The sequence below is a fragment of the Gracilinanus agilis genome, chromosome 4, assembly GCF_016433145.1.
Source record: "Gracilinanus agilis isolate LMUSP501 chromosome 4, AgileGrace, whole genome shotgun sequence".
In the NCBI taxonomy this organism is placed as follows: Eukaryota; Metazoa; Chordata; class Mammalia; order Didelphimorphia; family Didelphidae; genus Gracilinanus; species Gracilinanus agilis.
This window is the reverse complement of record NC_058133.1, coordinates 103,095,208-103,110,137: the sequence shown is the minus strand read 5'-3', so window position 1 is coordinate 103,110,137 and position 14,930 is coordinate 103,095,208. Positions and strand designations below refer to the sequence as shown.

At 43.9% G+C, this 14,930-nt stretch overlaps 1 protein-coding gene across 1 annotated transcript in view; it reads left to right on the top strand.

The window, feature by feature from the left end:
• The first annotated feature begins 4,828 nt into the window (after positions 1 to 4,828).
• The window catches only part of LAD1 (ladinin 1), a 44,964-nt gene continuing 34,862 nt past the window's right edge, over positions 4,829 to 14,930 (top strand). Inside the window, exon 1 of the mRNA XM_044673642.1 lies at positions 4,829 to 5,177. Coding sequence (XP_044529577.1) covers positions 5,140 to 5,177 — 38 coding nt within the window. The 5' untranslated portion in view covers positions 4,829 to 5,139. The remainder of the gene's footprint in view (positions 5,178 to 14,930) is intronic.

Here is a 14,930-nt window from a genome sequence, read left to right as displayed (position 1 = left end):
CCCTCCCCCCCAACTTGGGCAGTGCTAGGCAAATTGAAAGACTGCCATTTGTTTTTGTGAAGAAGGAGGAATGACAGGAAGTGACAGGAAGTGATGTGGGAAAAGTGGTATAAAAAGAGACTAACATGGTTTAGCATTCTTTCTTTTTCTGGCTTCTGGAGAGATTGGTTCTAGAGATTCATTCCTTTCCTGGCTTCTGGAGAGATTGGTTCTGGAGGTTCTTTTCCTAGCTTGAAGGAGACCTTTTCCTTGGATACTGTGTTGGCTTGCTGGGTGAGTGACTGAGATTCCTTCCTTGGCTTTGGAGGAAGCTGTGTTGGTGGAATCCTGGTTGAAGACATCACTGGGACTTCTGGCTGAGGATTGCTGGGAAATCCATGAGGAGACAGAGTCTTGGGAAGCCCTTCTGGGGCTAAGTCTGGCTTCTCAGGAGAAGGGCTGATAGGCTTATTAGAATCTGTTTCTTTATCTACATTTTTCCACTTTCACTCTTTCCACCTCTTTGTAAGTAAAGCTGCTAAACGTCATTTTGACTCAAGTTATAATATTTTTAAATCGGTGACCACAATATTACTTTATAATTCTCATATTTAGCATAAAACCTAAATTTAAACTCATAGTAGATAAATATTTATATAAAATATATACATACATTTATATAGTAGATATATTTATATTGAGTATATATAGTATATATATTTATATGCTATATGTAGAAGATATTTATATAGTATATACTATATAGTAGATATATAGTACATATGTTATGCATATACTACACATAGTAGATAATTATATTGTATATATTTATATACTATATAGACACATATATTTACTTACTATATACACATATATAATATATATATAAGTATATGTATATACTTACTATGTACACATAAAGATTTCTTAAGGCCTTACATGTTTACAGATAAAATGTCATCATTTAAACAACACATTGTGTTATCCAATTCATGACATACATTAACTTTAGTCTATAATACAAATTGGTACACTGAGATATATAGTAAGTATATAGGTATTTGTATCCTTTCCTCACAATTGAATGTAAGATCCTTGAGGATAGGGACTGTTTTGTTTATATTTGTATACCCAGAGTTTAGCACATGGTATGAAAGGGTAGCTTGCTGAATTGTTCTCTTTGTGACCTTGGTCAAGTCCAGGCCTCAGTTTCCTCTTTGTAAAATGAAAGGCTTGGATAAAATAATCCCTAAGGACCTTTCGAGTTTTGGATTTCCAAAAAATCTCCTACCCCAGGAGGAAGGAAAAGATGCCCAGGACCCAGGACATTGCATTCAGCCAAGTTCGATAGGCTTTTAGTTAACAAAGTAATCAACAAGTGTTTACTATGTTGCTGGCACTGTCCCAGGTGCTAGAGAAACAGTGACCAGTAGGGAACAGGCGTTCACTTTTAAGGAGCTTGTGAGCTGACTACAAATAAGGAAACAACAGGCAGGGGAGGCCCCATCAGTGATGGGGAGTCAGGAAAGGCATCAGGTAGGAGGTTGCACTTGAACTGATCTTTGAATGAATTCAGGGATCCTGAGAGACCTACCTGGGGAGGGAAAAGCATTCCACTTGTGGGGAATAGACAGCTTGTACAAAAGAAGAGATGGAAGAAGGAATTTCATGTAAAGAATGGCAAGGAGGACAGTTTCATTGGAATGGAGTGATTGAGGAAGAGTACTAACCATTGTGCAATCAGTCTAGAAAGTTGGGTTCTGAGTAGCCTGTCCAGCCTTACTGCATGCTACTCTATTTAAAAAATAATTTTTTTAAACCCTTAACTTCTGTGTATTGGCTCCTTGGTGGAAGAGTGGTAAGGGTGGGCAATGGGGGTCAAGTGACTTGCCCAGGGTCACACAGCTGGGAAGTGTCTGAGGCTGGATTTGAACCTAGGACCTCCCGTCTCTAGGCCTGACTCTCAATCCAGTGAGCTACTCAGCTGCCCTGCATGCTACTCTAAATAAACACAATTTCTCATTTATATATCTGGTTTTCAAATATATGTGGTGGCTGATAAGATAAACAAAATACAAAAAACTAAACTCAGTGTAGCTTTTTCTCAGCATGGGTCATCTCAGTCTATGGCCACAAGTAGAACTGTTGCTATCATGGCCAGGGGTGAGTGGGTGGGAGAAACCTGTGGAATTAAAAGAGGTTCTGGGGATAGCTAAGTAAGATGTAGCACATGATTGGAATGGAATACTACTATGCTGTAAGAAGTAGTGAGCAGGGGGAAATAAGGCAGCATAGTTGATAGAACATCAGGCATAGAGTCAGGAGACTTGTGTTCAAATTAGGCTTAGACACTTCCTAGATGTGTGACCCTGGGCAAGTTACTCAACCCCAATTACCCAATCCTTACTGCTCTTCTTCCTTAGAATCAGTACTTCATATTGATTCTTTTCTTTTTTTAAAGCTTTACATTCTGTTTTAGAATCACTATATTATGTATTGGCTTCAAGACAGAAGAGCTGTAAGGGCTAGGTGATGGGGGTTAAGTGACTTGCACAGGCTCATATAGCTAGGAAGTATCTGAGGCCAGATTTGAACACAGAACCTCTTGTCTCCAGGCTGAATTCTCTATCCACTGAGCCCCATCCAGGGCCCCCCTACCCCAATCTTTGTATTCATTTTAAGACAGAAAGTAAGGATTGGTTTTTTTAAAAGAAAGAACAAGCAGGTTAATTGTTTTTAAAAACATAGAAAGACCTACATGAATGTATGAAGAGTGAAACAAGTAGTATCAAGAGAACATCATATCCGGCAACAGAAATAATTGTTTAAAGAATGACTTGTATATGTCCACCTCTAGAGAAAAAAACTGATAAATAAAAACAAGCAAGATATAATTTTATATCTACATATATCTTTTTGTCAAATGATGCCTTCTTTAATATAGAAAGGGGCCTGAGGAAGGGGGATATCTGGAAATTTTAATGTAACTAACAAATGAATTAATTTTTAAGAAGAAATCATTATTTTAAAAAACAAAAAGCTAGGAATTGCTGACTTAATCCAGCATTCTCCTTAGACAGAAAAGGCAGCAGAAGCCCAGAGGAAAGGAAATGAGTCACCCATGGTCACTCCTAACAGTACAGGAAGATTTCTTGAAGGAGCCAGGATTTCAGATACTCCTTGGAAAAGAAGATGGTGGAGCCAACTCTGTGCATTAACTCAGTGTTTGTTTGTTTGTTTGTGATGTCAAACTGTATCCATGTCAGTTGTCTTATACAATATCATCTAGACCAAGGCAATGTAATCTGATGTGCAAAGGACCCAGCCATTAATAGTGGGTAGTCCAGAACTGAATGTAAGCTTTTTGCAGGCAGAGAGTTGTCTTTTACCTCCCTTCCACCCCCCCCCCACCCCCCCCCCCCCCACCTCATTTTTATCTTTGTATTCCTAGCTCTTAGGTGGGTTAGCTCCTGGCAGAGTAGCTGACACATTAGTAGGCCCCAATTAATTTGGTTTTGGTTGATTGGTGGTAATTGTGCCAGGGCATATAGCTTGGCTATCCCTTCCTCTCTATTCACCTTCTCCTGGAATCCAATTTCATTTTTTCATAGAATACTAAAATCAGAATGGATGATCTTTCCCTCTCCAACTTCCTCATTTTCCAGATGAGGACACTGAGGCCTAGAGAAGCAATGGGTGGTTCACTGACCTGCTGTTGCCTTCCAACTTTTTTTTTTTTAATACTTCCATTCTCACCAAGAGGGCAGGAAGTTCATCAGGGAGATAAGACAGGAGGCTAAGATTTTGCTGATTCTCAGGGTTCAGACACTCCTTCACCCCACACTGAGGCTCCTCCAGGTCAGAAAGCAGCTGGCACTTCATCAGGCTCAGGATGCTGTCACAGACACAGAGGGGTTTAATAAAAGCTGGATGGGGATAGCACGAATTGCTCCAAAAGAAACCTGGATTTGGAGAGAGAAACCCTGATCAAGTGTTGACTCTTCCACTTGTTTTGAACTTGGGAAAGTCACTTCCCATTCTCTGGGCCTGTCTCCTTATTTATAAAACAGAGTTGGAATAAGATAACCTCTTAAGGCTCCTTTTACCTCTATAACATTCATTCTCTGATCCTACCCTCATTCCAGGATTCCAGACTCAAATGCTTGTTTTAAATCTCTGTCCCAGTCACCTCTTCCCTTCTGGGAGAAAGACGTTTGGCTGTCCCATCATGCAGCTTGCCCCAACGCTCATTTCCACTCTTCCTGTAGAACTTTTGTCATTTTCAGCCAATCTCACTTAGTGCAGAAAAGAGGATTTTAGGGAAGCGATGCTGTCTACCTGGCTTGCGACTTCTATGCGTTAGAGTTTGTAAGTCTAAGTTGCAGCTAGATGGAGGGAGTGGGAGCAGTTTGCGTGCTTCACTCAATGAAAGGCTTCGAAAGCCAAGGAGTAGGGTGTGTCTTAGGGGGAGGGGGGGCTGCTGCGTGCTTTAGACATGACATTACGGTACCCACTCTACCTTTTCCGCTTCGCTTCCTGCTCTTGGGTTTCTCTGGGCTAAGTCGATTTACCGGCAGCTGAGCCGAGCGGGTGAGATCAGCTTGACCCCGATCCTCGGGTTACTCGCCCCCCAGCCCGGCTCCCCTGGCACCCCCCATTAGCCCGCGCCACCTGCAGGGGGAGGCAGCTCTGCGCCCCAGCTGGTTGGACTGGTTCTGAGCAGGAAGTCGCCCTCCCTCGCCCGGGGCAGCCAACCAGCCCCGGCTCGGTCCCCGGCGTCTGTCTGCACTGTCCGGGACGGGGAACCTCCTTGCTGCGGGAACCTAGGGCTCAGGACAGCTCCCCGGTCCATAGGAGCCCCGCGCTGCGCCGTGCCGCGCCGCGCCGCGCTGCGTGGAGAGTCCACTCCCCAGGAGGTGTGACCTGGGGGCTGGAGTCCTTAGTACCCGTGCGAGGGGGTGTCTGAGCGCGCGGAAGGGTGAGATAAGGGACCATGTGATTCACCTGAGCACTGGGCTAGTGCAGGAGGAGGGACCCAAGAGCAGGTGAAGGGAGGCGCAGAGTGGATACCTGCAGGAGGCCGTCGGAGCCAAATAGAAGGAGGAAGAGGAGGAGAAAGGTGCTGCTGGTGGGACAAAACTCCCCAGCTCCCCAGCGACAATGTCTATTAAGAGGAAGAACTGGTCCGCACTGTCAAGGTGAGTGGGACTCCGGTGAGAGAGAGATCTGAGGGGGGGTCGGAGCTGGGAACTGAAAGTTAACAGGTTCCAGGGTGTGGAAGAGGCCCCAAGGTCTTTGTCTCTTCTCTTCTTTATTTCGTTTTTTCCTCTTGAGGGGGATTCTGGACGGGACATTAGAAGTTCCCTCTCACAGTTTGGACCAGTTGTCTCCTGTCCCTGGAGCCCTGTGTTATCCTGCCGGGGTAGTCAGTAGAAAATCCTAGAGTATCACTGCTAGAAAGAAACCTTTCATTTTTAAGAGGTGAAATGTAAAGGGATTTGCCCCAAGACCCAGAGTATTCCAACACAGCCCTTGGAACTTCCTCCTCCCAGTCTCTATGGACTCACATCTGGAAGGCAGAGCCAAGATCCTCCCAAATTTTAGGTCCTCCACACACAAGTTCAGATTTTCTTCAAATGGCCTGTCTTACCTCTCATTATAGTTATGGCCCCAGAGACTCGGGGCTGCAGGTTAGATCCAATCCCATCATCCTCTTGGATAGTGGTCTGAATGTCTTCTTCTTCTTCTTTTTTTTTTTTTAAACCCTTACCTTCCATCTTAGAATCAATACTGTATATTGGCTCCAAGGCAGAAGAGTGGGGGTCAAGTGACTTGCCCAGGGTCACACAGCTGGGAAGTGTCAGAGGCCAGACTTGAACCTAGGACCTCTTGTCTCTAGGCCTGACTCAAATCACTGAGCTACCCAGCTGCCCCCTGAATGTCTTCTATTAAGGGATGCAAGCAAGGAGGATGTCTGTGAAGGGAGACTGGAGTGCTGTCTCTCTGATACTTATACTTTATGCCCTCTGATTGTTTTAGGGTGAGTACTTCAATAAAGGGAGTGAACCCCCACTCGTTTTCACATTTCCTAGGCAGAACATAGTGACACTGTAGAAATAAAAAAACTGGGCAAATGGAAAAGAGTTCCTGGAGGTACATGTTTTGTCCTTTTACCTCTCCTAAAGAGAATTTAGCTCTGGCACATAATTGGAAGCTTGTCTACATGCTGGGTTAGACAAAAGACAGGAGGACTCAGAAGCTTGACCATTTATGAAATTCATGCCAGGGTTAGAATGAGCTCAGATGAGTTTCAAACCAGAAAGAGCATCTCCTAATGTTCCTTGGGCCTACACTCCCTCCCATTGCTGAGGTATATACAGTACCTTCAGGCCAATTATATCACTAATCTACATGTCCTTCCTCACTTCAAAACTGGGAAAACAAAGACCCCTGTATTGTAAATGACTTGCCCAAGTTCACACGGCGATATCATGTAAGAGCTGGAACTGGGATCTTCCAGATCCCTGGACTCTAGGCAGAATTAGAAGGTTGGAGGTTGATATGTGCAATGAGGGCGTGGGGGGGCAGTATAGGTCCAAGTCATTCAGTGAAGATGACAGGGGGTGACTCCTCAGGTCCCTTCCTCAGTCAATGTGTCTTTTTCATTTCTTCCAGAAATGTATTATCACATCCTTCTTCCCCCTCCCACCCCCCCATCTCTATAGTACAGGGTCTAGGGAAGACGGCTCAAAGAGGGTCAGGACCTCCTTCTTAAAGAACATAGACAGGACTAGATTCAGGGCCCTAAACCAAAAGTGATTAATTCTTCAGGGGGCTGGAGGCCAATTCTAACTCTCTAACCCTCATTAACCTTATGGGGCAGAAGCTTCTAATGTCTAAGGCAAAGGGTGTTTCTGGTGGACTCTAGAAAGTGGAAGAGCAGGAAGTCTCAGCCTAGTTCTGGTAGTGAGTCCAAAAGAGGGAAGCCAGCTTTCTGGAAAAGGGGACCTGCCTGTTAGGGCTAGTGGAGATGCCCCAGGAAAGAGCTGTGCTCAGGGTGTGTCCAATGGATCCATGGCCTTGGACTCTGGGTATATATATCGCTATATGGCTCTATGTGTGTGTGTGTGTGTCCCTGCCTCTATACATTAATGTGTATGAGAGGAGGAATGACTCAGTGCACATAGAAATGGGATGCTAGAAGGCTAAAGTCAGAAAGGGTCTTTGGAGATCATCGAATACACTTTTCATTCTCCAAATGAGGAGTCCAAGGCCCAAGAGGGTAATAGATTTGTCCAAGCTCACACAGCTAATTGATACTTTCAGGACTAGCACCCAAGTCTTCCGACTCCCAGTTCAAAAGCCCTTCCATATTCTGCGTGACATGGGTGAATATATTAATAAAAATACTAATCACTTCCATTTCTGACACTTGAAGATTTTTAAAACATTTTCTACACAACAAAATTCCAAGGTAGGAGGCATATGTATTATATGTATCCCATTTTACAGATGAGGATCAAAGAGGTAAAATGACTTTAATTTTTAGTATTTGGAGCTGGAAGGGACCCTCATTATTTATTTTAATCCTTTTACTTTACAGATGAGGAAAGTGAGCCCCAAGGAAGTTAAGTCACTTACCCCAAGGTCACACAGCTAGTTAGTGACAGAGACATAATAAGAATCCAGGTGCCTGGATGCCAAGTTCAATACTTTCCTACCATATAAACCATTCTTATGTACTTATGGAGACATGAAAGGTTTGGGGTCAGACACAACTTTTTTCCTCAGCTTGACTCTTCTGGAGCCAGTCCCCTCTGGGCTGGGGGGAACATCGTCATCCTGATGACACCTAGAGCAGAGAGGAGCTTCTTGTTGTATTTAAAAAACAAGCAGTGGGAAGCATCTGTGAGTCACCCATCACCGTAACCTGAGCCTCCTGTTCTCCAGGGCCCCCAGCTCTTTGCTGGGTGGAGCTGGGCTGAGGGTGGGGTAAGCGTGGCCACAGCTCAAGCCTATTTGGGAAGAGGGCAAGGGGAGAAACCATCCTGGAGCCGGGCAAAGGGATCTTAGCTGAATCTCCAGATATTAATTATTAATAAGAGTGTAGATTTAGAGATAGAGAGATCCTTAATAAATGCTTGTTAAATTGAATTCGAGAGTTGAGCTCCCTCCTTTTACAGATGAGGAAACTGAGGTCCATAAAGGTTAAGTGACTTTTCAAAGTTTATATAGGTAATAAGTAGGAAAGCCAGCATTCAAATCCAGATCCTCTGATTCCCAGTCCGATATTCTTATCACTTTCTTATGTCAGCTCCTAGAGAGCCTAACCAGGACCCTGTGGGAATGGTCTTGGCAGGTTGAGTCCTTGAGACTGAATGGAGCAGGAAGGGGTGGAGCTGGGTGGGGAGGATTCAGTGTTCTTGAGAAAGTGGCTTCTGGGAGGACGGTCTTGCCTCAGGTTCCATCCGAGCCTGGCTGGGGATGGAGAGGCCATTTTTGCTCCATTCTGGCTTGCTGCTCCTTGCTGCCCTATTGCTCTGCTTCTGCTCCTCCTTCCCTTCTCACCTTGGCAGGAGAAGTCAAGGCTGAGCTGTGGGGGGTAATAAGGGGAACAGAGAGACGTTGGCACAGAGCAATCCAGGCCCTGGGTTAATCATTTGCCTGAACATTGTGATGGGAGCTCAAGTCTTCCTCTGATTTATTTTCCAGACTGGGCCCTGAGCAGCCCTCTTAATATGCCAACCAGATGGGGCTGATCTCCTGCTTTTTCACCCTCATTGTAGGCAGTCTTAGCATGGTACAGCCTTAAGTGACCTTACATAATAATAGTAGCATTTATATAGTGCTTTAAGGATTGTGAAGCACTTGAGGAACAGAATCTCCTTTGATCCTTACAACAATCCTGGGAGGTAGAGCTATTGTTATTATCATTTTACAGTTGAGGAAATTGAGGCAGATAGAGGTTAAATGATTTACCTAAGGTCACAGATCTAGTAAATGTCTGAGATGAGACTTAACTCAGGCCTTTTGGACATCAGATCCAGCACTCTTATCCACTAAACCAGATGCAGAAAACTCAAGAATCATCCCATGCAATGCCCTGATTTGAGAAAATTGAGGTCCAGAGAGAGTTAGGGTGACTTACCATAGTCACACAATTCATCAATGGCAGAGGCAGGGCCTGTGGACCCTCTTAGATAATCTCTAAGCCCCCCTTTATCTCTAACTTTTGGTTCTTTCCCAAGATTGCATCCTAGTCAGAGCTGTGATTAGAATTCAAGTCTTGATGCTGAGGTGACTACTTTTTCTCAGAACAAGTGCATGTGCGTGCGTTCGTGCTACCTGCTCCCACCCACAGCAGCTGATTTACTTCTTTTTACATGATTTTTCAAAAATATGCCCCAATCCTGAGAAAAGCATTCCTCACCACACTTTGAGAAGCCTACACATACAGACAGAAGCATCCCCATTTGAAAGATGGGGAAGCAGAATCTTTTTCTTGTGTTGGGGTTAAGATTCCTTCCCAACCCCTTAGAAAATCTCTCAGGACCTTTTTCTCTCAAAATCCTGTGATCCTAAGAGGAGGCAACAGGCTCCAATGGAACAAAGAAGGAGGTCTGGATTCCCACTCTGATCCTTATGGACCATGTGATGGTGAGAGAGTCACTGTAGTGCCTTGAACCTCTCTTTCCTCAGTTGTGAGGAAACTGGACTTGGACTGTGTCCTCTAAGATCCCTTCTGGCTCTGAATCCATTTTCACAGGATCTTATTTTAAAACTCTCTGGCCTTGGGCGGATCACTTAACCTTTATAAGATTCCATTTTCTCATCTGTAAAAAAAAAATGAAAAGTTTGGGGTCGGAGAGGCAGGTATTCTGGATTAAATGGCTTGTTCCCTTCCAACTTCTTTTGTTCTAGCACTGCCAACAGAATGCACCTCAGGAAGAGCTTCCTGTTGAGTAATCTGGAAAGAGACTTTATGTTTCTAGGAAGGGGGTGAAATCTTCTCGGGCAGTATCTAAGAGAAGGACATTTCCTCATTTTTCCTTTTGGGGCAGCTAAGGGGCACAATGGATGGAGGTAGGAGGACCTGAATTCAAATCTTGCCTCAGATACCTATTAGTTGTATGACCTTGGGCAAGTCACTTAACCCCATTTGCCTCAGTTCTTCCTCTGTAAAATGAACTGGAGAAGCAAATGGCAAACCACTCTAGTACCTTTGCCAAGAAAACCCCAGTTGGGGTCATGAAGAGTCACTAAACAACGAGCATTTCCTCTTGCTTCCTTTCCTACCACTGAGCTCTCCTGAGCACTAGCCCTGCCTTGAGCATAATTTCAGGAAGAATGAAAGGGGACAGCCACAAGAGGAATTCAATTAGTGTGTGTGTGTGTGTGTGTGTGTGTGTGTGTGTGTGTGTGTGTGTGTGTGTGTGTGTGTGTGAATGGTAAAGCACTTTATCTCCAACTGTGAGACAAAGACAGGAACCATTTTTTTTTTAATACCAGATGAGTGATTTCATCAGAACAGGGAATTCGGGTCAGAAACTTCTGCCCTCAAAGATTGCCACTTTTTCAGCAAATGAAAGTTTTAGAGGGTTGCTTGGTAGTATTGAGAAGTTATGTGACTTGCCTAAGGTCACACAGCCATGCTAGACTTGAACCTAAGTCTTCTGACCTCTGAGGCCAGCTTTCTAAATACCAACCCTCTTAGCATTAGGCTTTGCCTTTGTTGTTTTCTTGTTTGTTTGAAGTTCTGTTTCATGTTTGAAGTGCTGGTCTTTTCTAGGGCAGAGGCTCACAGGCATCCAGAGAGCATTACATCCTTTCCCCTGTCTGAATCCATGGTAGTTGTTCTGCAGCAACAAATCAGGGGAGTTGTCTCTCTTGGCATTCGAGATCTCCAGAATCATTCCTCCTGGGGTTTGACAGTCATCAATGTTTGGAAATCCCTCCTGATGTCTGTCCTCATTCTGTCCTGCCATAGGAAATCCTGGCTTTACACATGCCAAGGGTACCTCCAACCCGAACTCTGACTTTTCTGAGATCCCCAAACCATGTCTTCTAAAGGTTTTAGAATGGTAGCCATTTCAGGGGCAGCTAGGTGGTTCAGTGGATAGAGAGTCAGGCCTAGGGGCAGGGGGTCATGGGTTCAAATCTGGCCTTGTGCACTTCCTAGCTATGTGACCCTGGGCAAGTCACTTAACTCCATTTGTCTGGATCTTACCACTCTTCTGCTTCAGAATCAATACATAGTATCAATTCTAAGACAGAAGATAAGGGGCTTTATCTTAAAACACAAAAAGAATTTTAGTCATTTTCTTTTATTCAGAGATCTATGGCTAAGACTTACCTATCTTCCTGAATTCAAATTGGCCTCAGACACTTAATAGCTGGGTGACTCTAGGCAAGTCACTTAACCCCATTTGCCTCAGTTCCTCTTCTGTAAAATGAGTTAGAGAAGGAAATGACAAGGCACTGTGGTATTTTTGCCAAGAAAATCCCAAACGGGGTTCCCAAAAGTCAGACAGAACTGAAATGACTGCACGACAACACGGCTGTTTGTATTCTTGACATCACACTTTTCCTTGGGGTTGACATCTTGCTAGAAAAGAGAGCAGAAAAAGGGAGCCAGTGATTTCAGAGCTAGACATAGGAGGGACGAATGAAAGAAAAACATATTAAATATTCGTCATGTGCCAAGCTTTGTACTGAGTGCCAGGAAGAGAAATAAAAGGGCAAAGACCATTGCTTCCCTCAAGGAGCTCATGTTCTTAAAGAGAGGGAGAGCACTTGTTGGTCTGCAAATGCCCCTTGATGGGCCATATAAGCAAAGACTAGGGATAGGAGGCCTGGGGAGCTGGGGAGGTTCTGGGCCTGGATGACTAGGACCAGTCTGGCAGAGTGATTCATTTTAGGCTCTCATCAACAAGAAGCTGATACCATATAAGGCTCCAGTGGAGGCTGGATAAATAAGCTGCTTCATTTAGGGAAGGGGAAGGAGAGCTTGTGGGAAGTGTGGCTTTTCAGGGCCCAGGAGCCTTGATGACTCTACTTCAACTCCCCCAACTGGGGAAAGGTGATTTCCTGAAAGATGGTACAATTTTCCCTTGACATAACTAGCTCTGTTTTAGAGGGGACGTTTCTGCTTAGAATCTGAGTTAAAAGGAATCTCAGAGACCGTCCAGACCTACTGTTACTCTGGGGCACTTTTAATTTTTAAGAAAGATTTTCCTTACATAGAGCTAAAATCTGCCTTTTTGCTCCTCCTCCCCATTGCTTACTTCTCCCCTGCAGGGGGGAGACTTCTGCCAAACAGAAGTCTAATTCCTCTTCCCCTTGCCATCCCTTCAGATCCTTTGAAGATAGCCGCCATGTCCTCCCAGGTCTTCTCTTTCCAGGTTAACCATTGCCATTTCCTAAAACCCATCCTCGGATGGTATGTTCTCTGGTCCTCTCACTGTCCTGGTCTCATCCTCCTCTCCAGTTTGTCAGTATCTTTCCTAGAATGTGCTCTGCCCACTTGGCCTGGGAAACACCCCTCTTAGAAGGAACTGGCCAGAGAAAGGGGTTGCTGAGAAAGGAGCCTCAGAGGATGAGTTCAGGGAACTAAGAGTTACTTAATCTGGAGAAAAGAAGGCTGATAATGGAGAAGATTCTCTCCAGTGAGGTACTAATTCACAGGTTCTAGTTTGGCTGTGAGAGCTGCATTAGTAATCTTCTAGGGTTTTTTTTTTGTTGTTGTTGTTGTTTTTAAATCCTTAACTTCTGTGTATTGGCTCCTAGGTGGAAGAGTGGTAAGGGTGGGCAATGGGGGTCAAGTGACTTGCCCAGGGTCACACAGCTGGGAAGTGTCTGAGGCTGGATTTGAACCTAGGACCTCCTGTCTCTAGGCCTGACTCAGTCCTACCCAGCTGCCCCCAATCTTCTATGTTTTTGGAGAAGAGATCAGTACATCATTAGAAAAATATTTCTAGTGACCATTTGACCCTGTACATAATAGGATGTATAAGTCTTGTCCTTGTCTCAATGGGAGATGTCTGGGACTAAGGGACCAAGGGAGGCAACAGCTAATGAATCCCCACCATTAGGGCCTTGCAGAATCTTACCCAGTTTCCATCTACCAGGGCATGGAGAGAGATGGCTTGACCAAAGAAGGACAGATGTGGAGTAATAAAAAGAACCATGAACTAGGAGATAGAAAACATGCTTTTGTAAGTCCAGACTTAGACACTAGTTGGGCATATCACAATCGCCCTGAGCCTCAATTTTCTTGTATGTAAAATGGGATATTAACATGTGTTCTGCTTAACTACAGAGGCCTCTTGACAAAGTGTCAGTCCTTGGAATCAGAAGACATGAGTTCAAGTTCTTCCTCTGATTATTAGCAAAGTGGTTGCATGGACAGCATTTTAAAAAACCTCTTACCTTCTGCTTTAGTATTGGTTAGTATCAATTCTTGGTGTCAATTCTAAGAGAGAAGAGCAGCAAGAGCTAGGCTTTGATTGGAATGAAGTACCTTGTCTAGGTCACTCAGATAGGAAGTGTCTGAGGCCAGATTGAAACCCCGGTCCTCCTGACTCCAGGCCTGCTGCCCCATCCACTGGGGTATCTAACTGCACCCAGGTGTACATCATTTAACCTATCAGTGCTTCCAGACAATATTCTGCGATTCCCAAAATAGCATTTATATAGTGTTCTAAGGTTCAAAGTGCTTCACACACAAATATATATATATATATGCATATATATATATTTATATCACCTTATTCCATCCTCATAACAACCCTGTAAGATAGGTGATATTATTATCTTCTTGATTGTACAGATGAAGAAACTGAAGCCAAGAGGAGAAATGATGAAAAAAATGACTTGTCCAAGGAAAAACATGTCTAAGGCAGGATTTAAACTCGGGTCTTCTGGACTCCAGATCCAGCATTTTATCCACTGTAGCACTGACCTTTGCAGAACAGTTGCCAATCTACTTTGGTAGAGGGAATTACCTCACCAGGAACTCCCTTCACCAATATCATAGGCCAGAGTCCAAAGTAAATAAGTGATTACTTCACAGGGCTAGTGTAAGGAAGCAGTGTAAGATAATGGGCATGGAAGCCCTTGGCAAACTCTTTAGGGCCTTTCAGGCTTAAGGTGTTTCAAAGGGATAAGATGCTACCTACCATGTCTCTCTGCTGAAAGGGAGAAGAAATGGATCCAACCTGCAGTAGGAGGGGTTGAGGCTAGACTCAGTAATCCTTTTCTTGGCTGTCAGAGGAAGGAAAAAGAGACAGGAACAGTTATTTCTCAAGGAGAGAGTTGTAGCATCTCCTTCTTGGTCTAAGTTCCTAGGAGACTAGAAGTCTTCCTCCTCCTCCTTCTTTCTTCTTCTTCTTCTTCTTCTTCTTCTTCTTCTTCTTCTTCTTCTTCTTCTTCTTCTTCTTCTTCTTCTTCTTCTTCTTCTTCTTCTTCTTCTTCTTCTTCTTCTTCTTCTTCTTCTTCTTCTTCTTCTTCTTCTTCTTCTTCTTCTTCTTCTTCTTCTTCTTCTTCTTCTTCTTCTTCTTCTTCTTCTTCTTCTTCTTCTTCTTCTTCTTCTTCTTCTTCTTCTTCTTCTTCTTCTTCTTCTTCTTCTTCTTCTTCTTCTTCTTCTTCTTCTTCTTCTTCTTCTTCTTCTTCTTCTTCTTCTTCTTCTTCTTCTTCTTCTTCTTCTTCTTCTTCTTCTTCTTCTTCTTCTTCTTCTTCTTCTTCTTCTTCTTCTTCTTCTTCTTCTTCTTCTTCTTCTTCTTCTTCTTCTTCTTCTTCTTCTTCTTCTTCTTCTTCTTCTTCTTCTTCTTCTTCTTCTTCTTCTTCTTCTTCTTCTTCTTCTTCTTCTTCTTCTTCTTCTTCTTCTTCTTCTTCTTCTTCTTCTTCTTCTTCTTCTTCTTCTTCTTCTTCTTCTTCTTCTTCTTCTTCTTCTT